This window comes from Lagopus leucura, unplaced genomic scaffold (genome assembly GCF_019238085.1).
Source record: "Lagopus leucura isolate 7727_CA_CO unplaced genomic scaffold, USGS_WTPT01 Super-Scaffold_73, whole genome shotgun sequence".
In the NCBI taxonomy this organism is placed as follows: domain Eukaryota; kingdom Metazoa; phylum Chordata; class Aves; order Galliformes; family Phasianidae; genus Lagopus; species Lagopus leucura.
Window position 1 is genome coordinate 78,262,683 of NW_024962252.1, and position 26,077 is coordinate 78,288,759.

General features: G+C 37.7%; 1 protein-coding gene across 1 annotated transcript in view; it reads left to right on the forward strand.

The window, feature by feature from the left end:
- Positions 1–7,895: 7,895 nt before the first annotated feature.
- Positions 7,896–26,077, forward strand: part of LRPPRC (leucine rich pentatricopeptide repeat containing) — an 86,835-nt gene continuing 68,653 nt past the window's right edge. The window contains exons 1-11 of the mRNA XM_042881238.1: positions 7,896–8,021; positions 17,500–17,696; positions 20,939–21,061; positions 21,698–21,819; positions 21,913–21,971; positions 22,647–22,733; positions 23,207–23,333; positions 24,327–24,471; positions 25,228–25,370; positions 25,642–25,747; positions 25,838–25,945. Of these exons, the coding sequence (XP_042737172.1) occupies positions 7,930–8,021; positions 17,500–17,696; positions 20,939–21,061; positions 21,698–21,819; positions 21,913–21,971; positions 22,647–22,733; positions 23,207–23,333; positions 24,327–24,471; positions 25,228–25,370; positions 25,642–25,747; positions 25,838–25,945 (1,309 nt within the window). The 5' untranslated portion in view covers positions 7,896–7,929. The remainder of the gene's footprint in view (positions 8,022–17,499; positions 17,697–20,938; positions 21,062–21,697; positions 21,820–21,912; positions 21,972–22,646; positions 22,734–23,206; positions 23,334–24,326; positions 24,472–25,227; positions 25,371–25,641; positions 25,748–25,837; positions 25,946–26,077) is intronic.

Here is a 26,077-nt window from a genome sequence, read left to right on the forward strand (position 1 = left end):
AACAGCAGCAAAACTCAAACAACTTCCTACAAAATGAGAAAATTAAGTGCAGTTTAGGAATAAAAAAAGTAATAGAGGCACAAGATTGAAAACAGACAAAAGGAAATAATTCTGATGACTAATACTGGGGTAGAAAAAGTAACAGACTGACTTGGAAGACCCTTGACCAGGAGGCAAGCTGCATTCTTTTTTTTTTTTTTTTGACCTGTCTTGCAATAGGTATAAAAATTTCCTATTGAAGCTCTAAAACATTCCAAATAATTCCCTGTACATATAATAAATTCAGATTTGAAAGAGTTGGAAATGATCTTCTAAGTAAAGAACTGACATACCATTTGTTCTTTTAAAACTATTTTCGATATACTTGAGCTTGAATTTTGTCATGCATAGATCTCTTCAGTAAAAAAACAACAAACAAAACAACTGAGGAGATGGATAGTCTTAATCAAACGAGCGCTACCTTTCAGTGAATCTGAATGAAAGCACTCACTCTTAATAGGGCTATAATTCTAGTTGGTATTGAAATAGGGGTGAAAAAAGTTATTCAAGTCTCAAACACAACGTGGCAGAAAAATTTACAGTAGTACTGAATGGGAGCAAGTGATGCAATACAAGCAAATATGAACAGTACTGAGCTGACTCATAGAGTCTCTGTACACCTTGAAATGGTACTGATGAAGTTCTACAATGAACAGAAACAACTCTGGGCAACAACTGTGCAGATTTCTTTGCAGGTTTAACATCTCTTCAGAGCAGGGAATGTGAATTAGAAGCACCATACGTATGACAGACTAAATATTTGTGAAGTTCAACCTCATAGGAAGTAAGTTTTTACTCTCAGTTTAAGCTAAATATATTTAGAAAAATTCTTATTTGCAGCAGTGCAACCAGGGCACTGCTGGCCAACAGCCAACTTTTCCTCTCGACTTTGCTTCCTGCTCCCCTGCTAAGAGATGGGAGAATGTTCGACTTGGCCTGACTTTGGTTAGAGAACCATAAACCAGTGGAACCTATCAGCTGAACTAGCAATAATTTTAGTGCTGCTCTACTAGAACTTATTCTTAAATAAGGACTAATATCTCACTAGATCCCATTTTAAATACTGATTTTTATACATAATTGTAGCTCCACAAGCACTTTACATGGTACAAAATAGCATCATTGCTAAAACAAGATATTAGCCATCATTAGTCTCCTAGTTTCTCATTTCTGCATAGGCTCACTCCTCATCACCTTGTGCTGGCACAAACATATGTGGCTCTGTAGTGCACATGACTGAGGGATGAGCTGGCTTAAAACTAATGCAAATTGATACACCCATCTGGTTCCCTAAGCAACTATGTAAACATGCATGCTAGCACAAAAGGATGGCGTGAATGAGGGCTCAGAGGCAACATGCAGGTAGAGGAAAATATTTTCGATACATCCTTCTTAGTACTTACCTCAGAAAGTTCACACAATAGCCTCACAATTGCTACAGAGCCCCTTGTCCTAAATAGATCAGCAACTTTTCACTGTACAAAGATCATGCTAAGCTTATTTATCAAAATTCCTTTAACCCTTCACATATTCCTCTGGCTGAAGCACTGCCTTTGGCTTTCCTCTGATTTTCCGAGACTACACAGTAAAACTGAAGGCTAATGCTCATTAAGTAAGCAGCACAGCCATAGGTTGCAGAAACAACCTGAAAGCATTTTGGATGGAAAGCAGGAAGTGTCTTTATTCTGATGTACAGTTAAATATAATTAAATACTTTTTTTAAATCTGCATTTAAACCTGACAGTAATGTTGCTAAAAAAAACAGTAGTGGATACACTTGTCTCGGTTGTGGTTTTAGTGTGGTTTTGTTTGTTTGTTTGTTTCTTTTGCAAATGGTGACTACAGAGCACCTGCTTAAGAGTAAGGCACAGCATCAGGTACTGACCACTGAGAAGCCCTGAACAACTGAAGATTATACAGTGCCTAACCCTCACTCAGGACTCAAGGCAACGTGATTTTTTGCCAAAGCCACAAATCTAGCCCACTGGATATCCAGAGATACATCTGGTCTCCTGGATTGAAGAGGAATTTTCCAGAGACCTGGAACCATGTAAGAACTGGTTATTTTGGTTCTTCCTTGCTACCATTTATTTAGTTCAAATATTATAAATATGTGGGAAGAACTTCATACTGCAAAAGAGACAATGTGCTCTTCTCTCTGAACATAAGCACTTTCTATCAGTATTCTGAAATAGAACAACAATCAAGAAACAAAACAGATTAGAAAAAAGTCCTCTCAATTTTATTTAAAATCAGGTTCAGTGAAGCATAAAATTCTTGTCATTGATATAATAAAATAATCAAGGAGTGTCTCATATCTTCATTGGAACATACATTTGCCAACAGTAAGCAGAGGATTTTGCTAAGTGAACCCATATTTCTAGTAATTATTTCCACACAGCTAAAAATACCACCTCTATTGCATGTTTTTGGTTAGCCGCACAAGTTGAAGGAAATCCACAAATACTTTCACAACGCAAGGAATGATTCATTACACAAAATATAGAAAACTAACAGGGATTTTTTTTTGCATTCCTTTTTTTCTTTGCAGAGATCATTTGTGATGCACATCGGATGCAGTCTATTTGAAAGATATTTTATCTTGATTTATCCAGGCATATCTACCCTATGGAAAATACTTGTGATTGTCCAGCCTTAACATATTTCGGCAATGGGAAGATATCAGCGACACAACTCCTGTTGCTGAAACAGGTTATTTTCCCCAGTTAAATGATACCCACTCCAGCTTATGCCAAGGGATTTAGCACTCATTATGAATATTTGTGGATTAGGTTTTTCAGGCTATAAGTGGCCTTTTTAGGTGATATATGACTAATTGCCTAAAATGACTAAATGTTCTAAAATACAGTAACTGAGTAGCCATTAAAGACAAATCCAAACATCTGTAAGAAAATCTCAAATACCTCAAATCAAAGCAGGAACCCAGACCTCAGATGCTTGCACTAGACAGTCTTACATCCAGAATCCTAACATTTTTTCATTATTTGAGACAGGAGGACATTTGGCAGAAAGTATCTGCCAGCATGCCCAATGATATCCAAACACATCAAGAAGATTCTTACCTAAAACAAATGCTCTTAGCATATGAATCATGTTTTATTGTATTTCCTAGCTCAGCTAGCAATCTACAGGATCTCTGAATCACTCCATACCTGTTTCTAACCTAAACATAAAGCAAGCACTAAAATCTGAAGATGATTTATCCTTTACTGGATCTAAAAGCAGTTGAAATAGTTGTACCATTCCTAAAACATCTTACCACTTACCACTTGAGCACCCAAAATAGCCAAATTCTGGGACACGATATTTATTGCAGTATGCCATGCCCACAGTTCAACACACAAAACAAAGGCAACAGTAGAAGAAACATAACGTGATGCAAGTGCATCCATATCTTAATTCTTACTTTGTTTTCTTATTTAAAAGCAAAAGGTAAATGCCGAAGGACTACTAATTAAAAATATGACTATTTGCATTTTTCAGTAACATTACAATATGCAAATCCCTCAACTATGATTCACTACAGTTCTAAATATACCTTCTGACAAAACCAGCTACCTCAACTTCTCTTTTTATGCAGCTTATAGAAAAATTTCAGATGTGACCCAGTTATGTCACAACCATTTTCAAATTGTGATCCTTGAAAACTAACTGTATAAAAAAAGTACCCTCTTACTCATCAGATCTACTCCCCGTAGATAGCTAGGATAAGATCTGCTGACTTGGTTACAAAGATAAAGGCTCTACTACTTATTAAATTTTCTACTAACCTTGCAAAACTAACACAGCTGAGAAGATGAGTGAGCTAAATTCTTTTGCATCTTCAGAGGAAATAATTATTTTACAGCATTACAACTCCAGAAGTCCTGAGAACATCATTGGAGATGTTGGGTGTGATCAAATAAAAGCAAAATGAAAAAGAAACCAAAACAAATCATTTGTGCCTGCAGAAACATTTTAACAAGTACATTGAATAAGCAGTGAGCTTTGCTTCGTTAGAGATTAAGTTGCCACAGGCCACTGGAATGGAATTAGTTTACATAGCATCCTTCTCCATATCATGGGCTTGTCGTCTTATTTGCCATTTTAACAGGAAACTAAGACATTAGCCTACATTCCCTAACATCTGGCTCTTTGATTTTTTCCTTACTACCTAGTTTGAATACCTCATCTTGATTTCATCATTACACCAGACTCAGAACAAAGCAGAACATCATGCCATGTTGCTGTATTGTCAGTATTATGCATTCAGGCTTCCATACATCATGAAACTCACTTAAATGTAAGCAAATGTACATTATGGATGAAGTAAGCTTTTTTGTTAGGGCAGACAGAGGAAACAGTTAACACTTGAGAGACCAACAGCAACAGGCATTCCAGCAATAAAACTTCATCTCACAAGTGAGCTGATCTCAATTTCTCTTCTAAGACTGAAGTTTAAATGGGGCATTGAAAGTATGTAAAACACTTACCAACCATGAATTTAGACTTATATTTTCCTAATATTGATATCCCTATATATTGATACCAGCAGTGCAGATATATGACTCACCATCTATTCAGTTCTGTGGCATAACTTTCCCCCAAATCTTCCAAATTATTCTCAGTATGGCAAACCTTATTGATGGCCTATTTCCCAATGCACATGTGGCCATCATACAAACATTAGAAATTACATGGCCTCTCTCTGTTGAATAAAATAGGCCATGCATCTCATTGAATTGTGACCTCGGCAGTAGGACTGACATTCCTATCCCACCGGTTTTGGCTGAGCACAGCTGACTTTAATGCAGGTCACGTTAATCTAAGATGTAACAGGACAGCTACAAGCATCAGAAGGTTAGCAGCAGGAGCCTCACATCCACCACCACGATGGCAGATTTGCCTGCTCCGTCAGACAGCTTAGACCAGGAGAGGGCACCTCTGAGACTCTAGAAGGAAACACAAACAACCCTACTGCAAAGCCCGCAGAGATTGGTCCTTTTTTTTTTTTTTTTTTTTTTTCCCCCCCAGAGGTTAGCTTCTTTTAATATGATAAAACCCTCTTAATTTGATAAAGGCAATCAGCGTGATCCTTGTTATCGTTTTACCGTCTGACATGCAGCAGCATCATCCAAACTGCCTAAAGGCAACAGTCCTAGACCAGCACCGCTTCTCCTCACTTCATGTTGCAGTTATACAAACAACACATTAGAGCTGCTGCGTGTCCTTTCATGTTTCTGACATCTCAAAGTCATTTGACAGAACTTGAATCATTCACTCCAGAGAGCAATAGTGGTCAGGTTCCAGAGATGCATTTATAGCACACATTTGTCTTTTTAGATATTGAAAAGTCACCTGTGGAATAAGCTATCCTTTTAAAAACTACTTTTTAAATACGGACTTCTATTTGAAAGAAGGAAAAGTGAGTGAGAGGAGCTCTAATTACCACATGATACTGTAACTCTTGCTTTGGAAATTCCACAACATCTTCAAATTAGCCTTTATGATTAAAGCACCTATGGAACGAGGAGAAGCTTTCTCACCATCTCCTGCAGGCACGCTGTTTTCATCCACTACTTTCAGTAATAGTAACCATTTTGCAGCCTTTGGTAGGGTTTGGCAAAAACCCCAAAAATCCTCCTGTTCTCCCAGCTCAGTGTGGCCAGCTCCTGATACTTTGTTAGATACAGGAATTCAACAGCATACACAGCTCCGGAGTCCATGAATGTACTCTGGCACTGCCTGATTACTATTCCTGGGGAGAACATTCTTGCATTATTAGCAATGAGAATAAATTCCCTGGGAAGAATGGATCAGGACAAAAGTCTGGGAAGGTGTTGGCTGTTGAGGGGGGGAAGGACAGCAGTAAAGGACTCTCCTATGCTCTAAAAGTTATGACTGGATTTACTTTTTCAAATCTCCACTGATGTGATGCAGACCCTCACACTCATTAAGTGAACTTCAGCTAACATGAACCCTAAAGTCTGATACTCCAGACACATCATGTTTTAAAATCGATTCCTTGGGACCTCCTGTCTTTTTCACATCAAGGTATTCTTCCCTGCTGCAGCAAAAATCTCATGTTATCTCACTCAGTAGAGACAAGCCAACTCTACTCTAAGCAGCCTGCCATTGCAGATGCTGTTGTGTACTTCCTAGATTTTCCAACAGTTGCTTCTGCATTTTGTCCTTGGAGGAATTCCTAGTCAGAACCTGCCTGGCTGTTCTCTTCCAAAACACAACTTCACACTGTTCTTTAATGACACCGTAGCAGAGAAGTCTCTGCAACAAGAACTTACCAGTTATGAATATGTCAGCATCCCAGTGTCCACTCAATATTTTTCTTTTTCTGCTATTTAGTTGCTTCATCTTTTCCAGCTCTTACTGCAAGCATTCTAGACATCCCTGTACTGCCTCTACAGCAAGATTCCAAACAATTGGGGCTCATAATCAAGCCTTGTGAGCAGGCCCCTAAGTCAAACTAAGAGACATTATACTCGGTTTGAGTTTTGATTCAAAAACTCATCATTCAGTTCCTCAGTAAGCTTAACTACATTCTACAAAATATAATATTGTATTAAAGCAAAGTCAATTGTAATTACCAACACTGCCTTACCAGTGCCAATCTGTACCTCAAAGATAACTATGAGAAACACTGAGCATCCAGGACCTTCCTACAAACAGCACAAGTGTGCTTTTACAGTGCAGTGTAAGCGGCCCCTCTGCACCTGGCTGAAGAGGCAAGTCCTACCACGCAAAGCCTGGCAGCAAACAGCTGATTGTAATTGACTTGATAAAATCAATCTGTTTTGATGAATAATCTGCCCCCTGGAGTAACTATTTGCAATCCATACAAAAAATAATTGCGCGCTTTCTTTTTTGCTTTTTTTTTTTTTTTTGCATGAAAGCAAACACTTCTAAGAACTCCTCCAATTCAGTGTTTCATAATGAAGTTTCACAAAGCAGCTGTAATGTATGTGTTAAGAAGAATCGATGCTGATGACACCTTAGCAGTGCAAACAAGCTCAGGCAGGGAATTTTGTGCCCTCTCTGCCCCTCGTGCCTATTTTTTTCTGTTTTTTTCAAATGAAGAAAAGCAGGAAGACAGCAGCATTTCAAAGGCTTTTATTTCGCTTTTTGGTTAAAATCCAGGTTACACCTGCAGGGTTTAAAGGAAGCTTACGATCAACAAGCGCTGAGGCTGAGATCTTCTCAGCACTCGCCCGCTGCGCGACACCCGATCCCAGCAGGTGTACCACACTGAGCCCCTCCCCACAGCAGCAAGGCCGCAGCGGCCGCCCCCGACGCATGCGCACACTGACAGCGCCTTCCCGCCTTCCCCCCCCGCCGATTCCCCGGCGCCGCCACAGGGGTGACCCCTGCAAGGAACATGGCTACTCGCACCGCCCCCAACACTCTGCCCACGTGACTTCCTTCAGCCAGAGAAGGCGAGCGCTCACCCCGTCGCCGAGCGCGACCGTTGCCTGTGGTGGAGTTGCACGCAGGGCTAGCAGGAACCCGTTCTCCCTTTTGCACCTCCCCCGTATCCCGAAACGCAACGAGGCGTCCTCCCCGAAGCCGCTCTTTTTCTCCCTCCAACTATCTGCGGCAACAACGACTTCGGGTTCGCTGTCGCTCAGCCCAACCCAGTGCAGGGTCGGAGGAATGTTCCATCCGTAACAAACTGAGGGAGGGGGGGGAAGCGGAAAGCCCGCGCATACCTCAGCAGGCCCATTCCAGGAGCGGGGCCGACGCTTCCCTCCCCGCGAGGAATGGTTTCTTCCGCTTCCCGTCGGTAGTGGAGCGCCGGATTCTGGTCGCCCTCGTTGCGCATGCGCGGCGGCGCACGCCTCACGTGCTCCTCTGCTAGCGGCGCGCGCGGCGGGGATGGCGGCCCTGCTGAGTTCTGCCGGGCGTCTGCGGGCCCTTTGCGTGCGTTTCCGGCCCCTGCTGCGCTCGCCCGCACCTGCTGCCGCCAGGTGAGGGCTCGCCCCGGCGCTGCGCGATGTCGGCGGCAAGCTGAGGCCTGCGGGCGGCGGGCTGGGGGCAAAGGGCGCGCGGAGATGCTGTGGTGCGGGCCTGCGGCTCGGGGGAGGGGGAGGGAACGGGAGGTGTACGGCACTGCGGCTCTTCTCTGCTCCTCGGTGCCCTGACTGCAGCACGGGACTGGATGCGTCTCGAGGTCCCTTCTAACCTAAACACCTATTGTGGTTCCACAATATTGACAAGAAGAGCGTTTGGCTTTGTGGTTTTTGGGCACCCTAATGGCTGTTGTAACCATCCTTAACTGCTTAGGATCAGAAGGAAGCACTTTCTGCAGCTTTGACATTCACAAGCTTAGCGTTGTTTTTCATACTTCACAGCACAAGTGTACTGTTACTGTGAACATATCTGCAGGCTTTTCTTAAGTTAGAGGTTACTTCAATGTCAACAGGTTTTCAGAGTGTGTCAGTGGGAGTGAGCTCTGTTCATGACTCTGAGCTCTGTGGGGCTGTATTCTTGGGTTCCAGTCTGTAAAGTAGCAGGGAGTGGTTGGAGATGCCCAGTGACTCGTTGTGATTATAACTGTAGCTATCATAAATCATTTTTGAAAGTAAATTTGTAACAAAATAGAAGTTTAAACTAATTTTCTCAATGGATGTGAATTCTTCCCGTATTTTTCCTGGTGTTACAAAAGCTGGTAAAAATCCAGAGCAGGTAGGTAGGAAAGGAACAGGATGTTCCCCATCATCCCTTTTGCAGACCATTCAGAGGTCAGCTAGTGTCCATGTGACCTACGGAGTGAAGAGGTGTAGGCAGCTTGGAACAGCGAGATTTGCTTGTTGTCACTGGAGATGTCTTCAGTAACTCACTGTGCAGCAGAAATGTGAATGGGAGCATGGCATTAGTGTTTGAAAAAAGCATTAGCGTGTAGATCTAGTCAGTGACTGAGCTCAGTGCTAGCTTTTCACTAAATGTGCAAATCATACAGCAGACAAATTGTTTTGGCATAAAGTCTGAAAGTGGAAAGGCTTCAAACAAATGTGCACAGTGAGTTTTTTGAGTAGACATAGTGACTGTACAAGGAGGTTTTCCTGTCTTGTCAGTATCTTCCTACTGCTCTGCTGATCCCTCTTAGTTGATTCTACTTAGTACCAGCTGGAAATTTTTGCTGCTCTAGATGGATAACGTTGTTCGGCGTAGGACTGGTAAGCTTCACAGCTGTGAAGAAGGGAATAGAGATGTAGAGGAAGTACTAGGGAGGTGGGCAGGCATAGATGCTGAGACTGGCAGCAGTACCAATGAGTTACTGAGTGGCAAATCATGCATAAACTTTTCCATTTTCTACTTGTGCTGATTCAGCTCAATTTGTTTTTCTCATCTGGAAGCTAACTTCCTAGATAGCTTGTTGCAAGAAGTAACGTTCATGGACATTCAGGTACTACTTTTTCACAAGTTATACTCCTGTGTATCTCCAGTAATACATGGAGTCACTTGCAGGATGGTTTGGTGAAACAGTTGAAAACTCTTTCGTTTTCATGCTGTATTATTAAATAATGTGAGAAATGTGCTTTGGCAATAACAAATTCAGGGAAAACAGCAACAGTGTTTATTTCATCCTTCTAAGGTTTCAGTCTAACCTGTGAATTATACTGTAGCAAAACTGAGAAGTATTTTTTTTTTTTTACATTCTTTTTGTCCAGTAAATCCTTTCCTCAGATGATCTTTCACATATATTCTTTGTTTTGCTATCACTTTGATGTATGGATTTAGTCATTCTAGTGCACAAGTGTTGCCCTAGGACCAGATTTTGAAGTAAAAGTAGCATTTACTAGCTGAGATTACATGAACAAGAGTATAATCTTATTATTTGTTTTCCTCAAGTAATTTTTTTTTTTTTTTTTTTTTTCCTATCTAAGCCCTAAAATCTGGAAATTGACCTCCTTTGAAGAACTAGTATGATTTGGACACATGGGCACCATTTAGACTTCTCTACTTGTTTAGGTCTCAGGATGTTACCTTGAAGTGAAATGCAGCCCTCTACAGTAATGAAGTCATGTAGTAATTACAGTCATGAAGTATTGATGAAACCCTGGTTTTGAGGCATAGGGTAACTGTTATAAGAGTGAATAAGTAGCAAGAAATAGTCCAGTATTTACCCAAGGAATTGAATAAATAACAAATTATGATTGTTTTATCACTGAACATAATTTTAAGTTAGTTCAGATTCATGTTTGAGGCTCCTATTACAGTGATGACTATAGGAAAGTTGCAAATCTGTTTGTATCTTTAAAGAACTGAAACAGCAGCTACTCACATTCCAGCAGTTTTTAATCATTCTACTCTGAATTTTCCAGGGATTTGCTAACTACCATCCCCAGTGTACTGTATGTGAGTAGTGGCTGGACTTCTTGTTAGGCCCTTGTACTTCTTTAAGGCTTCTAGGCTGTGTTATTATTTACCCGTTTAGAACCAGTACAATATGAGCTAGATAGTGGCATAGTGATAGTGGTAATGCAAATAGGGCATCAGATTCTGTATCAGTACTTTAAAGTGCATCTTCATCTTTAGGAGGGTGCAGTAGATAGTCTAAGATTTTAGATTCTTTTCAGATACCTTCTGTTCTGGGAATAGTGAAAGTAAACTGAAGTACGACATTCTGTGACCATTGGGAATGGCTTAAACATGTTGTTGTCCTGAGAATATGGTAGCCAGAGAACAAACTGCACTGCTACTCTGCAGCCTTTAGTGACAAAGAAAATTATGTATGGAGTAGCAAAAGTACAGACCTTACCCTTGCTTGCTAGTTAACATGCAAGATTGTATCCATGCAGATCTCGCTGAAATGCCTGTTGTGAGATCTGAGTCATAGCAGAGAAGCAGACAGATTCTCATCTGTATCATACTCTATAAAATGAAATGTCAAATTGCTTGGGAAGATGTAAACTTAGACACTCCATAATTGCAAATAACTTTTGTCCTGTTTGCTGGATAAGCAGTAGATACACTGTGCTGTGTAGATCAAAGGAAAAAAAAAAAATATATATATATATATATATTTGATTCTGTTAAGCATGAACACAGGCCTAACAGGAGCGATCATCAATTGAAATTTCATAAAAGCACAGCAAGGGTACCTTCTGCTGTAAGTTGTCTTAGCAGAGTGTGCTAGTGAGACTATAGCCTGTGGTCAGATTGCTGGTGTTAATAATGGAGTTGTTAGCAGTTGACTTTCTGCTACAAGTCCAATTTTTATTCTCTGCTTAAGGTTCTGTATATACCTGGCTGTATCCATCTGTCACCCTTTCTGTACTGTTTTTATATTGGCTGTGAAAACCTGTAGATGGAACACCCAGACTATAAGATTGCAATTTGGTCTTCTGAATGAGAATTTGAATTAAGGGACAGAAGTGATATTGGATGTGCAGAAAATGTAGTACTAAATGCCTTTCCTAAATGTATTTTTTTTTCCTGCAATTGTTGGTCACGTTTGTTCATTTTGCCGAAGCAGACAGATGACACATTTGGACAGAATGTTGTACTGATGTCAGGTAGTCTTCATGCAGTGACTGAGGGCTCCTGTTGCTCAGCTGCATACTGCCACACCATGGCTGAACCCATGGAGTAGATTCCAGGACTGCTGCCTCTTTAACTTCGTGTTGATTTAGCATGAAGTTCTGACAGTAGGTAGATATCCAGTTGTGTTGAGTGGTTGAGGAGCTTTTCCTAGCAAAAGCTGCAGATTGAATCAGAGACAAACTTAGTGTTTCACTCTAATATTAAACATGAGATTTACCGAGCTCTGTGACATCGCTCTCATGCCACTTGAGTATAGCAAGATAAATGAGCAGTGACAAACCAGTACAGTGCACTTCAGGTCTACGTTGTTAACTTTTACTCAAGTTATTTCCATAAAATTACTTTCTGGAACTTAGTTCATAGAAGTTCTGCTAAGGGAAGAGATATTAAAAGGAGAGCTGGCAGTGGAGAATGCTCTAAAAAAAACATTTTCAGAATGGGTTTTGAGTTAAAAATATCTTCTGGGGGACTTTACTCATCTAGAATATGTAGAATATGGTTAGACTTGAAGTTACAGCTTGCAGCTGCAAGAAGGTTAGTATCGGGGGAAGGAAGTTGGCTTTTCCACTTCTGGGTGGCTTGTCCCATTCTGAGTGCAAGTGCTCCTTAGTTCTGTTGCCGGGCTGATTTCATTTGCTAGACTGCAAAGAAGAGAGTTTTCTGGCATATTAACAGGCTTAATTGGGTCAGTTAAGCATCTGATGAACTGAGAAACAGTGGTAACGTGGGCAAAGAGGGAACTACTGCTGTTGGTGGTGACTGTATGATGTTGGGTCAGTACAGCTGTCTTCCTGAACTGCATTTTGAGATGTAAAGCTCTAGAGTATTTGTCTTGAAGTGGATGCCCTATTTCTCCACAAAGAAAATGAAAACAATTAGGATTGTAGCAAAGTAGAACAAAATCTTTATGTGCAAGTGTCTCAAAGGATCTTTGGCCTTGTTGTCGCTTCAGTTTAGGATTCTCATCTGTGAAAATAGATGTCAGTTTTCATGGCTGTGGAGAACAGAACTGTTCGCTAATCTCCCTAAAAAGCAAACTGTTAAGTAGTGTAAATCTTTGTGCTTTTTGCAAGATCACTGTTCTCCCTTTTTGTCCAATCCAGAGGAGTTAATAAGAGTGCTATACATCCTTGCAAGGGTTGTTGAGTTGATGTGCTGTAGTGAGTTTGTATAGGATTGGATCATGTAGGTGAAATGAGAGAGCAAACACCTTTTCAAAGAAATCCTAGTTCAGATCCAGGGGGCCTTGGGTAAGCCACAGGTTGAAAAACCAAATAATTTGTGGCTTACTGCATGCTACAAATGTTTTTAAATTAGCTACAAACCCTGGTTAGTCACTTAAAACACTCTGTCACTTGTGGACAAAAATCTAGAATTCAATGACCGATTTCCTTGGTAGAACAATAGAACTAACAGATAAATGTAGAGGAAGTGTTCCGTAGAACCTGCTTTGCTAATGCTTAGGCAATGTACTGACATAGTAAAGTTTCACAAGCTGCACTCTCATGGCAGTTCTGCACTTGTTACTTGTTCAGGTAATAAAGTTCTGAGGCTTTTTTCCTAAGAAATAGCACAAGGCTTTTTTGCTTTGCTTGTTATGAGTTATGTGGAACTTTAGATGTTCTCCCAAGAAATCTGTAACTTCTGCATCTATAATGGAGAAAAATAGAATGTTCTTTCTTCCTGCAGGAAGGAATGGCTGCTGTATAGCCTTGAAACAAGGGTGCTGTGTGTGGCCATAGCTAAGTCAGGGAGGTACTGATTAGCACTGGAGGAATCATACTAGTGTCTCAGTTGTTACATTTGTCTCATATTTATTATATTTTAACTAACATCTGTAATGTTTTTAGTTATTAATGAATATTAACCTTTTCAGTTTAGCAGTATTTTGCTTTGAATATGGCTTGTGCTTTGAAAACTGTTTCCTCCATATTTAGCTTGTTTAATTTAGGAAAAAAACCTTAATAATATATAATAAAAATATCCAATAGTTCTATGTGGCATGGAAAAATCATAGCAACTACCGTGTTGTGGCTCTAATAAAGAGAGGCAAACATCTGTATGTTGGCTTTGCAATGTTTTACTGAATTTTTGGACTTCGTCAAGTTCTGCAGAAAGCAGTTTTTCTGCTGCCTCCAGGTGGATCATTGGATCTGCCTCTTTACTCAGCTTGGTGTCTAAGATGTCTGGTCTTTAGAAAATCAAATACGCTGCCTCAGGTTTGCTCAAGAAATGTGAAAAACAGGTACATACATCAGGACAGTACTGTAATTCTCACTTAGCCCTAGCAAACATAGGAAAAATTACTAGTTAGTTTAATATGGAATTCCCATTTCATCACTATGCGAGCTATTTACCAGTTTAGCTTCAACTACTTTAAAACACTGGTCCAAACCTTTCTGTGTGAGTAAACATACCATGATGAGCAGAACAGTTCTCTATTTTACATCTTACCTGTGTTGCTTCTGTTAGGAGCTGAAGAATTAGACCTTTTTTTATGCGTGCATATATTTTTTAGTCCCGTTGGCGGTTTTTTGGCCAGTTGTATGCCTTTTTTTTTCCCCTGGAATTCTGAAGTATTCCACTTTCTTTGGTCTATGCTGAGGTGTTGTTTTTTTATGGTTTTTTTTTTCTTCTGATTTCTGACCATTAAATCAAGTAGTCAAGAAGACTTAGAAGTCTGGTGTTCTCTTGTAAGTGTTGGACACCATTATTGGTGTGCTGTCATCTACAAGTTTAATATGTTTGCTCTCTTCTGTCATTCATATTGTTAATGAAACTTTGTAATGGATGTGGGTCGTAGTCGTCCATTTCCAGGTGGGTTAGGAGTACACTGTATTTTAGAATTCATAAAATATATTCTCCATGTTGCACCAAACTTTGGTCGCTACATTAAAAAAGACGTCAATGCAATTTAAAAACAGCTATGGCATCGTTAAAATATCTTCAGTATAGTTAAAGCTTCTGGAACTGCTTGGACAATTCTTCCTGTGCTCCTTGCCTGTTGTCTTATTAAAATTTGCTTCCTTAGTTGTGGTAAAATAGTTAAAACTGACATTGTATGATCATATCTAACGTATTTTGAAAGCTAACTTCCTGCATTATTGTGTGACTATAACTCAAACATTTAACCTGACCTCTTTATTATTTTTATCCTTGCTTGTTTGGTGTATTTTTTTTTTTCTTCCTTCTCTGCTTAAGCATATGTGTTAAAATTGCAGAAGAATACCACAAGGTTGTTAAATATTCCTGATACATGGATAACTGCTTTATTTTACATTAGCTTCTTTTTGATAGGGAGGTTGTGCCATTAGTCTCAATTTTTCTGTATTGTATTCACTTAATTACCTCAAATCAAACCTGGCATTAGTTCCCATAGTTTTCTGAAGTTTTTGGATGGTGCCTTTTCTGCTTCGTTCAATCCTTCATCTTTAGAATAGGGGACTCTTAGCATTTTAGCTTTTGTAATTTTCTCCTAAGTTTTCTGTTTGTAAGCATTTGGTATTGGAAAGACCCAAATTCAAAACCAGTGAGTGGGGCAGAGCTGAGTAAAATGCCCACTTCAAAATACAGTGCATAGGTAGAAACTGAGAGATGTAGATACCAGTTTATGGTTACAAGTGTTCTATGTGGCAAAATATTTCATTCGACAATTTAGTGTAGCATATAATGATATGATAGTCGATTTTTATAGAAAAAGACACTTCAGTTTTAAGTGGAAAAAATAGGGGTTTTGCCTATTTGTGCTTCAACTGCTAATGGAAATTAAAGTGTAAATTTATGTGTTACAAAGATGCTGAGCTCCGTGTTGCTTCCAAATAATTTTTTTCTGACCCAAATTGAAAGTATTCTGAAAAGCTTTCAGGTTGCTCTTTTAGTGATGGTGAAATGTAAAATTTATCTTATGAAAAAATAAATCAAGATCTATCAATCAGTAGTTTCATTCTTATAGTTATCAAGTGGATAGCTTGTAATTCTATTTTTATATTTGTTATTTTTGTTATTAAAGAATATATGTTAGAACCATCTCATTTGGCTGTTACACCTGGAAGGACTGAAGATTTTGTCTTTCTGTTATTCTTACCTTGTATTACTGAATTTCAAGCTCATTAAGTTGAGTGATTTTTGGTTAAGGGCAAGTACGCTGTCTGTGGATATGTGATACAGTCAAAAAAGAGGAAGACAATAGAAAATTATGTCCTGGGAAATCCTGATTTATTTATTTGGGTTTTTTTTAGTGAGGTGATCACATACGCACCACAAACCATGTTTCACTTCCTTCTTTTTCTTCAAAGTTGCTCTGATTTTAGCCACATACTCCTAATCCATTCCTTGTTTTTCCTTCTTCTTTCTGGTGGGTTTTGGACATCATGAGCAGTTTCCACACCTTGATGGTGTGTTGTGCCAGCTTAGTGAGCCCAATTGGCTCACAGGGAAGTAGTGGATTTGCATCCAGGGGAGGTAGAATTCACAGTGAAGGAGGGTTCTTCTTTTTGGCAGGCTTGTTTTTCTTCTCCACTTCTTTCTCGCTTGATCTTTCCCATATAATTTGCTGACCTCTGGGAATTTTTCAGGAGGAAGGTCACAGGTTTGGCCATGTAAAATTTGCCTGCTTGAAAAAGATAAATCTGAAGAGCAGTGATGATCTTCATGATCAGCTGGTTTAATTTAAAAGATTATACTTCCCAAACTTAGGCCCTGCTCGGTTAATGACAGGATTTCACACTGCCAGGGAAAGGATGAGCGTTGGGCTGCTCACCGGGTCTGAGCAGTTGGCAACACACCAGGCATGTTTTCCACCTTGCCCCCATTAATGGTTTTGGGTTTTTTTTTTGCTTCCATTTAGCAGTTTACAGTTTGGCTCTATTTTCTTTCTTTCTTTCTGTTTGTTTGATTAAGCAAACAAAGCAGTCTAGAAGAAGGCTTACATAAATGTAGTGAAAAGCTCTGAGCTCAAGAGACACAGATGAAGGAGGTCAATTTTAGAAGCTGCTGAGTCTTCTTTTTGACATCCGGCAAACATTTCTTGCTTTGCATTGATTCTGGAGAAAGACAGGTTTGTGGAAAATTTCCGCAAGTACTCAGGTGTAACAGCAGTTTGCCCTCTATAGGCTAGTCATAGTTCTAGCATAGCACAGATGCCATTTCCTTGTTATCACGTACATAAAACTGTTCTTTAAAAAGAAATAAAATAAATGGCAAGCTCTTATTGTTTTGCAAAGTACTTCTTGGTTATATTTCTTACAGTTGTCATACTTCCTTTTGAGAAAACAGGTGGTGAAACAAATCCAGAGTTTGTTTGGTTTGTATTGCAGGATGACAGCTTCGTGTTCGTTACTGTGAGTTCTGAAGGATGGGGAATTATGCCACTGTTCTTGAGGCTGTTTGGTGTACTGTTGTCTAAAACATTGGGGTCTGCATCAGTTCTTTTGTATTTTATTTGAAAAGAAATACATGATTTGTTACCTTGATTTGCTCTGTTTTGGAAGAGGTGTTTGTGGCTGTTCCTGAAGTAGTGTTTCAAAAGCATGTGAAAGCATTTGGGAGATCCCGTAACGGGGCAGTAGATTTTTGTAGCACTTGGAGGATTTTAAAATTTTTGTTTTTGCATAGGAATAGTACTTGAACCACTAAACATGAGCTGAAGATCTCAGATTAATAATTGACACCTTGAGGAAATACACGTTGCTGTATTGTTTTAGGTGGAAAGGCTTGCAATATGTATTGAAGTCTGTCACCTGCATTTGTTTGTTTACATTAATACGGGATGTTTTTGAGAAACAGTTCATCAGCAAGAAGAGTGTTATCTTCTTGACATTCAGTAACTGCTGTATTTGCAAATTCACTCTCGGAAGTGTAATTTTTATTTTCTTTTTATTCCCCTTTGTATTTAAGCAGAAATGTCTTTCACCAAGCAAGGTTCCTTACAGTTGTACCTCAACACAAAGGAAGTATTAAAGAAGAGCCAGTCTCAGAACTCCAAAACAGCCGGGCGTTTGACTGGGCATTAAACAAACTGGATAATTCTGTCAGAAAAACTGGCCGTATCCCTAAAAGCCTTCTACTAAAAGTCTTCCAGGAAACGTGCAGAGAGGGTAAGCTGCTTCCCATTAAAACAAAACTGAATCTAATGCTGCAACATAGTAATTCATCAAACTGAGGAAGTTACTTGAAGAGTTCTGATTTGTTTTTTCTTCTGAATACCGTTTAAAGTATTGCATGTATTGATGAATGGACTTGGACTGTTTTAGAGGTGTTACCCTGCTTTGAATGCACACATCAGCTTTTCAAGTGTTTTCTGTCTTTGGCAATTTATACTGCTTGTAAAATTTCATTGTACTTTTAAGAAATATTAACAAATTACTCTGCTTGTTACAAATTTTTATCTGGTGATGTTACATCTTACTAATGTAACTATCTTGGGAACTCTGAACAGAGGTCATATCTGTGTTTTATATACAGTGTATTTTTAAAACATCTACAATAAACCATGAGAGGTCTTTTACTTTAAGATGGAATGGTACAGGAAGATGTGGAGACAGCATGCATTGTTTTGTTTTCATTTTAAACTTTGCTGAACATTTACTGGTTCATCTGTCTTGGATAGTGGTCTCAAAAGTTTTGTAGCTTGCTGTTTAAATGCTGAGTCTTCAACTCATTCCCTCTTTCTATTGAACTTTGTCAGTTTTGTCTTTCTGCTTCTGATATCCTGATGCTGACTGCTTTTTCTTTTTGTCTTTTTCCCCCCTTTTTCCCCCCTTTTTCCCTGTATAAATCTCTGTGGGTTGAAAAGGACTTTATGCCTCTCAACTTGTGTGTGGATCACAATTCTTAAAGGTCGTTGAATATTTAGACTGTTTTTAAGGAGTCATGTAAGCAAAGAGATCAATTGCTCACAGTGTTTCAGTTATTTAAGTATATTTTAAATTAATGGTGAGTTTTGGGAATCAGAAAAACAGCAGGCTTAAAATATTGTGAAGATTGAATTACATTGCTCTAAAAGAAATGATAAGTATCTTTATTTGAAAAAATTTAATCAGTTTTTTAAAATAACAGCATTGAAAAGAAGCGTAGCAAATATAAAAATTTCTTTTTATTTCTTAAAGGGAGTTGTATGTGTTTGTAATTAGGAAAGAAAGAATATTACAATGCAAAAAATACCCAGGCAAGATGCTTGATGTGGGTATTTTGTCCTACATCTTCCTGCACTCCCAGTGCTGATTTTTTTCCTGTTTCTTTTGATTTTCAAGTACTTAGTCACTAACATAAGGTATATATAAAACACCAGGATCATGGAAAAGGAACACTTTGACATTTTTATTGTACTAACAGATTGTTAGGCACTGATATAAGAGTTCATCAAGTATGATTTATTTCCCATGAGTTGGTGACATCTTCAAAAGTTCAAATCCCCATTTGCTCCTCTCTCAGTATTTTTTTCTATTTCCTTCTTGTGATCATTTTTTTCCCCATTGCTTCTGTGTCTCTTCCCTGATGAGCTTACTCTGTATAATGTTTTTGCTCTAGATTGCTCTCTTGAAACCCAGTTTACACTAGTGATGTGGCACTACAGTTCTGTTGGTTGTTTTCTGTATCAGAAGACACAATTCTAGACTGTCTATAGCTTTCTGCTCTTGAGGGTTTTTTACCATTATTTTATAGCACTATAGCTGTTTCTACTCTGTACAGAAGCTATAGTAGTTCTGTATTATTGAAAACTGCACTTACTTAGTGATAAGCAGCAGCTGGAGATACTGGCAGCATTTCTGCCTTTTTACTGGCCTGTACACAAGTTGGGAGTTTGGGCATGCAGACAGGGAAGTCTTTAAAAAGCGGTATGGAATTATACATCTGAAGTCATTTTGGAGGCTGAAACCACTGAAGTGTGTTTCTGTTTGGGATAGAAAATTGCAGTGAACTTTTTTTTTTTTTAAAACTTACAGGGTTTTGTTATTTTTTGTTTGTTTGTTTGCAGACATACACCTATGTGAACGGTTTCCTTGTTAGGTGAAAATACCCCTGATAAAGCACATCTCACCTTTCTTTGTGATGGGGAAGGGTTGAACAACCTTGTTTTTGCTCTGATTTTTGTTAAATTTTATTTGATTACTTTTGCAATATGCTGCCTTATAAAGGAACTCTTTTTTATTAGTTTGCTGAATTCACAAAAAAATTTACCTGCAGTTTACTGGATAACCTACAAAGGTTACTTCAGCTTTATCGTTCTTTACCTCAGGAGTAGAAGTGAAGTCCTAGAAATAGCTGTATTTATGGTTAGATTTTTGACATCTCTGGGATTGAATGCAGAAGTTTGGAGCATGTGAGCATTTTCATGCTTTCCTTGATTATTGTGCAGATGTAAGTGATCACATTTGTTGAGCGTGGACAGAAGTGAAAATGGATGCTAATGGAAATTGAAAATTAGATTTGTGCTTCTGGATACCAGTTTTAAAATAGTAAGGAATTGTTATGAACTATTTTGCTATTTTAGACATTTGCCAAGGAAGTTATATCCTCATTAGGATCAAATAATCTGTGAATCTTGGAGTGCAGTTATGAAGTATTACACCACCTGAGTTTAGTATTTTGTGCTGAGCTTTTTTTTTTTTTTTTACTTTCTTCTTGGCAGATCTCTTTATTGTAAAAAGTGGCATGTTTTGTCATTAATTTTCTGCAGTTGTGTAATAATGTCATTGCTTAATCATTTTGGTATCCTGTGCAGTAAGTTAAATTTTGAAGATTCAGTTGCATTTTATTATATGCAAAATGCTTAAGTATTCTAGTGGATCAATATCTTCTTTTAAATAAGTTTTAAAATTATTTATGACAGACTGTGTGGCTGTGTACCACTTCAACAAAAGATTGTTTTTCCAGCTCCACTTTCCACTGGCATTCCTAATGATGGTCTGTCTAATATTTGTGCTGAAAAAAGCATTCCAGTACACAGCTGTTGCTGCTTGCCAGCAGCTTCTCCTTCTGGCTTTAAAACTTCAGTCATCACACTGTCACAGTAAAAACTGGAGGGTTAAGAGTAGTTTCAGCAACAGCATAGCAACAAAAGAAGAGTTTGATTAAAAGAGAAGGCAAGCTATGTTGAATCATAGGTTTGTTGCTTTGTTTTTTGAGTGAGATGAAAGTTTATTTATGGGTCTACATTGACGCCAGTTTAAAATACATATACTCATTTAAAGTTATAATTTCCAGCAGCTTTTACATCTGACAGAGTTGTGGCATGACTGCTTCTGTGTTATTTGGCTGACTGTTTCTTGCTTACTTGAACTAGACTTATTAATTGTTGATTTTTTTTTTTTATTATTATTATTTTTTTTTACTATAGGGTGTCCAGGGGGTAACCAGACCTTGCTTTTGTTGCGAAGCTGTGGTGCTCTGTTACCAGAGGTGTTGTCATCTGAAAGAACAGAGCTAGCTCATATGATATGGGACAAGATGAAAGAACTGGGTAGGTAGATTTTGTTAAACCCTCCTTCTGGAATAGCTGTACACTTCTGTTGCTTTTTCTGTAATAAAAAAAGTGGTTGCTTTTTAATAGTGTTTAAATGTTAGATTATAATGGCTAAAATTCATTAGCAAATAAGCAGTAGGTTTTACTATTCAGGTAAGAGTCTTATTCCCTATTCTGGGGGTTATAGTGACATCTAGGGGTGTTAAAAGTATCTAAGATTTCTTTTTCTGGTGCTTAAACTTGCTTTTTTTTTATTATTGTAAGAATGTATTGTATTCTCTTTTATATATTACCTTGATTTTATCTGCTGGAGTAAGTATTCCTAGTGCTGCCAGCTACTTTATGAGATAATTTTTAAAGTTATACATTTATCTCTGTATGTTGCATAGATTGACTGGCTGTGGAATAGCTTTCATATTAGCAGCAATGTACTGTGCTGTTGTTCTATTTTGAGTTTTTATAAACAGATATATGCTGTTAAATACATGTTACTGCAAAGGTGGATAACAGGAAGTAGTCTGATTGTAGAGTTTATACAGAATGAAGTCGATGAGAAATTATCCAACAGAACTGTAAAATCACGTTGACATTTAGGGAGCATACATTAACAGTGTGGTTGAAATATTTCCTTAGGTGCTGTCTATGACACGAGCCACTATAATGCTTTACTCAAAGTCTACCTTCAAAATGAGCATAAATTTTCTCCAACTGAGTTCTTGGCCAGAATGGAGGAAGCTAACGTGAAGCCCAATCGAGTAGGTATTCTTCAGTGGTATTTTTTTTTTCCTCAATAACGGTATCCATCTATTGGATAGAAATTGTTAACTTCCTCTTCTTGTTTTTTGTAGGTCACATACCAAAGGCTGATTGCTGCTTATTGCAATGAGGGCGACATTGAAGGAGCGAGGTATTCTTTTGCATTTATGTTGAAAAGAGTTTCTAAGAAATCTGTTTATCGTCTTCTCTACCATTAAAACTCATTTCAGTGTAATTCTTATAAATTGAGCAGAGCAAAGAGTATTAAGCATAATTTATTCAGGCACTGAAAAGCAATTTTTTAGAGACAGCTGGAGCCTACACAAACAAAATAAAAATGTGTGATACACCTGTGTTCAAATCAAATTGTATTTACGTTGTTCACAAAATAACTTGTTTTGTCGTTTCTATAGCAGGTGTGAAAAAGTATGAGGCATGAATGCTTACTGCCTGTGTAAGAAAATAGCTGTGTTTGAGAACGAAATGGGAAAAGTAGGGAATAATAGTAATTCTTCTTTTGTTACACAGGGCTTACTTCATGTCTGTCTAACTCTTTTTGCATTAACTTTTAAGTTGCAGCAGTATGATTGCTAGGCACGCAAAAGAAAAGAAAAAGGAAGATAGTAACAAACCCAGCCCCACCCTTTTGCCTATGCATATTTCAAAGTGGCAAGTACATTTCATGTGGAAAAGGGAAAATAACTAATTTATTCTCCATATTTGTTGTTTTCTGATGATGTAGTGCTTGTCCAGCATCACGATAATAGCTCAGTAGCTTCTTTTCAAAGAAAAAAAAAGCTAACTATTGTTGTCTTGTCTTCTGCAGTAAGATTCTGGGATTTATGAAGAGCAAAGATCTCCCAATCACTGAAGCGGTGTTCAGTAGCCTTGTGAAAGGTCATGCGAGATCAGGGTAATGTTAATATGTTAATATGTCAATACTCCTTATTTTTTGCTTTTACATGAAGTGACATAGCACAGAAAACATACATGCTACAGTGTAGCATTATGGTTTTGCATAATGTAAAATATCATCTTACAATGATTTTTGAAGCAAACAGGGCTTACCTTTGCAAGGCAGCAATCTTTCTTGTCTGAAAATGTTGCATTTTAAAACAAATTACTTTTCTTGTGTACTGTTTGAAAATTGGTTGCATTTAAACTTTTGAACTCTTAATTGTTCAAGTTAAAAAAAAAAAAATCAAAGTAATAGAAAAATAAGGAGATTTACACTTTGACGTTTAGAGTGTTAGTTAAAATAGGTTTCTTTGTGCTTGTTGCAGCCTTTGTTTCCAATAATTAATAACCTAAAGAAGGAGTGGGGAAGTGACAGTAAGTAGCATTATGATTAAAGCCACTGAGGGTCTTTCTTTTCAATTCTTCTAGAGATATCAAGAGTGCAGAAAATATCCTCTCCGTGATGAGGGTGGCCGGTGTTGAGCCAGGTCCAGACACCTATTTATCACTACTGAATGTGTATGCTGAAAAGGGTGATGTTGATAGCATCAAGAAGGTATTGCAAGTTTGAATTTAAAGAAATTTATTTGATCTTTTGTTCTGTTTAACTTTGCAATGCTTTCTATCTGTACAGGAGGAATAATGGGGCATTTCATAACTAATTTCCTCATAGCATAAATGATTATTTATTTATATATATTTTTTTCATCTGAATAGCTGGTTAACTGAAAGCAGTTTCCTACTTCATGAAAAATATTTGTTTATTGATAGTTGCTTTTCACACTATGTGAAGGTGTGGTGAATAATGCTTGCCAGTGAGTGATTTCATAATTCTGGGTTCTTACAACATCTGTCTCTTGAATGTGATATATGTAAAAGTAAACCTTAATGATCCTGTTCCCATTCAAGGCATAGAATCCTTCCAGTAAAAGTAATTTTCTTTTTTAGGAGAGTTCATATCTGTATCTTAAGCGTTTGTAAAGTCTGAATGAGGTAATATCTTTGGCAGCTCTTTGTGTAGTTGATTGTTTGGAGTATTCTCTCACCTTTCTTTAATTTTCAAGTCTAGGAAATGTTTGGAAAGGTAGGAGACAAGAAAATTGATTTAATTTCAATAATTAGTACTGGAAGGAAAGGACCAAATAAGGGGAGAAATAGGAAACGTTGCTTCCAACTTAAACAAATATTAATCAGCCACACAGTAACAAAACTTTGATTAATTATTCTCTCCTTTTCATAGTGATTGCTTTAGAAAGCCATCTTATGATGGGAATACATCCAGTGTTTTAATGTATTATTAGATACTGGAGAAAAAATGTTATATCCCTTTTACCTGTCCTTTTTTACTTTCTAAATGTATTTTACTTTTGAGAACTTTAGTATTTTCTGCCTTCTGTGTATTTAAAGCTGTTTACTTAAAAACAAACAAACAAAAAAAAAACCCAAAAAAACCAAACCACCAACAGATTTTTGTAAATATTGATCCTTTATTGTATTCTTTTTTAAGTCAGTGTGGTCTCTGTTAACATTTTTTTTTTCTTTTTTCCAGACTCTAGAAGAGGTTGAGAAAACTGGAGGCTACCTTATGGATAGAGTTTTGATGCAGGTGATTTTTAGTCTTGCCAAAGCTGGATATCCTCAGTACATAGAAGACATTAAAGAACGCATAAGATTTGAAAAGGAGTTAATTCCAGGTATGTCACTCTGTGGTATTTAGCTACTCTAGCTACACTAGGATGGAGCAGGAAAGCATTTTTATTTTTTTGCAGCAATAAGTAGTATCATGAAAAATAGGTTTCTTTGTGGTGCTGAGCATATACAGAAAATAGGATTCTTGCCATTAGTTTGTGGATTCATGATGCTACTTTCAGTTACGTTATTTTGAGCGTGTATTGTAAACCAATTTTAGTGTTTCACATACAAAAATATGTTTACTTTTTAACTTGTAAAATTCATTAAGATTTGTAGAAAAGCAGTAAGTGGGGAGCCCTTTTTGCAAACAACATTACTGTAAATCATGTTGTCGCAGCTCTTTGTGAATATCATAAAAAGGGACTGACTTCAGTTTTGTTTATCTACAGTTGAAGTTGTTTGGGATCCCAGTGTATGTAATCTGATTGATAACTCTTCATTACACTTTCTACCTTTTTTAGTTTTATTTTTGAAGTTTAGAATTGTGTTTCTCTAAGCTATTATCCTATCATGCTACAGTGGTGATGCTTTGCTAATTTTTGGTGTGATCCTTTCAGTGGGAAAAGTGAACTTCATGATTGTACAAATATTTCTGTAAAGAGTAGTCTTTATTAATTGTGTAAAGAGTAATTTGGTTAATCATATTAAAAAGTACGTCAATGATACATGCAAGTTGTTATCACTCCTTTCAGTATTTTAGTGTGATAGGTACTTTCATTATTTTAATTTTTTATTGTTTTCTGTTTTTCAATTGCTAGATATGATGAACCTGTGTTTGACTCTGATAACTCATGGCTTTGAAGACATAAGCTTCCGTATTTTGAAGTCTTACAATCATTTATCACGTGAAAATGTGGACCAGGGTAGCTTCTTCTTGCAGCATTGTGTAAATAGAAATATGGTATGCAGAATAATAATTTTTTTTTCGTAGTGCACTTAAAACAGCATATTTATTTAGTTTAATCTAACTGTAAAGATGGAAGAGAGTAGATTTTTTTTACGTTCTTAAAGAATCACAGGTTCTAGTGCATTGTGCCATTTAAACCGTAAGTTGAAATTCACAAAGGGAGCATGCTTGGCATGTGTAATATCTACTGCCTTAACATTAGAAGACTTTGATGTTCTTAAAAATTAAGAAACATTGAAAAATATATTCTTGAAATTCTTTACAGCCTATGAGCAAGCTGAAGCAGTTTTGTAATGAGTTAAAAGAAGCTAAAATGCACTCGGCACCACTGATATTTATTTTGCGTTGTGCTTTGGAGACCAACAAATCAGGTATTCTCCTTATTTATTTTGTGTGTGTGTGTGTGAATTTTTTTTTTTAAGTACTTTGTCACTGCTTAATTATCCTGTGAATATTTTTAGACCTGGCTATTGATGTGATGAAGGCCATGAAGGAGGAAGGCTTGCCAATCAGACCTCACTATTGCTGGCCACTGCTAGTTGGGTTCCAGAAAGAGAAGAATCTTAAAGGTTTGTATCTGTGCTTATCTTACTTTATTGTATACCTAAGGCACAAACCTTTGCTAAAGCACCACCTGAAGATTTACCAGGCTTCAAAATGAGTGAAGACCTTGCTGCATCTCTTAGTTTATGGCAAACGTT